Source organism: Cebus imitator, unplaced genomic scaffold (genome assembly GCF_001604975.1).
Source record: "Cebus imitator isolate Cc_AM_T3 unplaced genomic scaffold, Cebus_imitator-1.0 Scaffold375, whole genome shotgun sequence".
NCBI lineage: Eukaryota > Metazoa > Chordata > Mammalia > Primates > Cebidae > Cebus > Cebus imitator.
The window spans coordinates 1137985-1140117 of NW_016107690.1; the positions used below are offsets into that span (position 1 = coordinate 1137985).

The 2133-nt window shown below is 50.4% G+C and overlaps 1 protein-coding gene across 2 annotated transcripts in view; it reads right to left on the minus strand.

Annotated features, from left to right (window-relative positions):
• The window catches only part of GNA15 (G protein subunit alpha 15), a 30906-nt gene that overhangs the window by 5279 nt on the left and 23494 nt on the right, over positions 1 to 2133 (minus strand). For both annotated transcript variants that reach the window (XM_017507446.2, XM_037731012.1), the window contains exon 6: positions 984 to 1137. In XM_017507446.2, coding sequence (XP_017362935.1) covers positions 984 to 1137 — 154 coding nt within the window. The remainder of the gene's footprint in view (positions 1 to 983; positions 1138 to 2133) is intronic.

The window sequence follows — 2133 nt, forward strand, 5'->3', positions numbered from 1 at the left end:
GAGGTCAGGAGTTTGAGACCAGCCTGACCAACATGGAGAAACCCAGTCTCTACTAAAAATACAAAAATTTAGCTGGGCGTGATGGTGCATGCCTGTAATCCCAGCTATTCGGGAGGTTGAGGCAGGAGAATCACTTGAACCCAGGAGGCAGAGGTTGTAGTGAGCCAAGATCACACCACTGCACTGCAGCCTGGGTGACAGAGTGGGACCCTGTCTCAAAAAGAAAAAGAAATATTCTTGCTGGGCGTGGTGGCTCATGCCTGTAATCTCAGCACTTTGGGAAGCCAAGGCAGGCAGATCACGAGGTCAAGAAATCGAGACCATCCTGGATAACACGGTGAAACCCAGTCTCTTAAAAAAAATTAATAATTAAAAATAAATAAATGATAAAAAAAAACAACAAAAATAAAAAAAAGGAAACATTCTTCAAATCTGAAGTCTCACTCTGTCGCCCAGGCTAGAGTGCAGTGGCACAATCTTGGCTCACTGCAACCTCTACCTCCCAGGTTGAAGTGATTCTCCTGCCTCAACCTCCCGAATAGCTGGGATTACAGGCACCCACCACTGCGCCCAGGTAATTTTTTGTATTTTTAGTAAAGACGGGGTTTCACTATGTTGCCCAGGCTGGTCTTGAACTCCTGGCCTCAGGTGATTCACCCATCTCAGTCTCCCAAAGCGCTTGGATTACAGGCGTGAGCCACTGCACCCAGCAAAATAAATTGTTTAAGGTGCACATGATGTGCTGGTCTTTTTAGAATTCCTCACTTTACTCAGTGGCAAGGGCCTCTGCATTTTAATTCCATTCCACAGAGCGGGAAACTGATTCAAAGAGGTTGTGCAGTGCATGGAGCAGAGTCTAGAACTCAGGTCTGATCCATGTGAAACTTCCAGTGACTCCAGGCTGAAGTAGAGCCTGGATTAGCATCTCTCTTCGGAGCTGCTCTTGGGAGGTGAAGGGTATAGAAAGCTCTAGAACTACTTACCCTGGAAACTGGGGAAGTAGGTAGCCAGGTGGGAGGTGGGGATTTTCTCCTCCAGGATGTCAGTTTTGTTGAGGAAAAGGATGACGGATGTGCTCTTGAACCAGGGTAGTTCCAGGATGGTACCAAACAGGGCGAGGCTCTCCTTCATGCGGTTCTGTGTTGGGGTCAGAAGCAGCTTGTTGCTTCAGCCAGCAGTTCGGACAGGAAACCCTCCCATGTGGAGGGGGCTGTTGGCTACCATCCGGGGGCGTGGCTCACCCCTACCTGCCTGGCTGGGGCTGAGCGGGGTGTGCCCATGTCTCTTCGTGGACAGCTGCCTGGGTGTGCGTGACATGGTTTTGTGCCTGTGCTGGTTTAAAGGGTGTCCTCCCAAAATTCATGTCCACCCAGAACTTCAGAGTGTGACGTTATCTGAAGAGAGAGTCTTGAACTTCTGGCCTCCCAGTGTCCTGGGATTACAGGCATGAACTACTGCACCTGGCCTGGAGGTAGGGTCTTTGAAGAGGTCGTTCAGGTGAGAATAAGGTGGGCATCCAAGTCTGTGACTGGTGTCTTTATAAGAAGAAGGAGACCTGGCCGGGCGAGGTAGCTCACGCCTGTAATCCCAGCACTTTAGGAGGCTGAGGCAGGTGGATCACCTGAGGTCAGGAGTTCGAAACCAGCCTGGCCAAAATTGTGAAACCCCTCTCTACTAAAAATACAAAAATTAGCCGGGCATGGCGGCTCACACCTATAATCCCAGCTACTTGGGAGGCTGAGGCAGGAGAATCACTTGAATCCAGGAGGCAGAGGTTGCAGTCAGCCTAGATCGTGCCATTGCACTCTAGTTCGGGCAACAGGAGCGAAACTCTGTCTCAAAAAAAAAAAGAAAAAGAAAAAGAGGGAGTGAAGGTGTGATGGCTCATACCTGTAATCCCAGCATTTTCGGAGGCCGAGACAGGCGGATCGCTTGAGGTCAGGACTTGGAGATCAGCCTGGCCAACATGGTAAAACCTCTTCTAAAAATACAAAAATGAGCCGGGCATGGTGGCTCATGCCTATAGTCCCAGCTACTTGGGAGGCTGAGGCAGGAGAATCGCTGGAACGCAGGGGGCTGAGGTTGCGCTGAGCTGAGATGGCACCACTGTACCCCAGCCTGGGTGACAGAGTG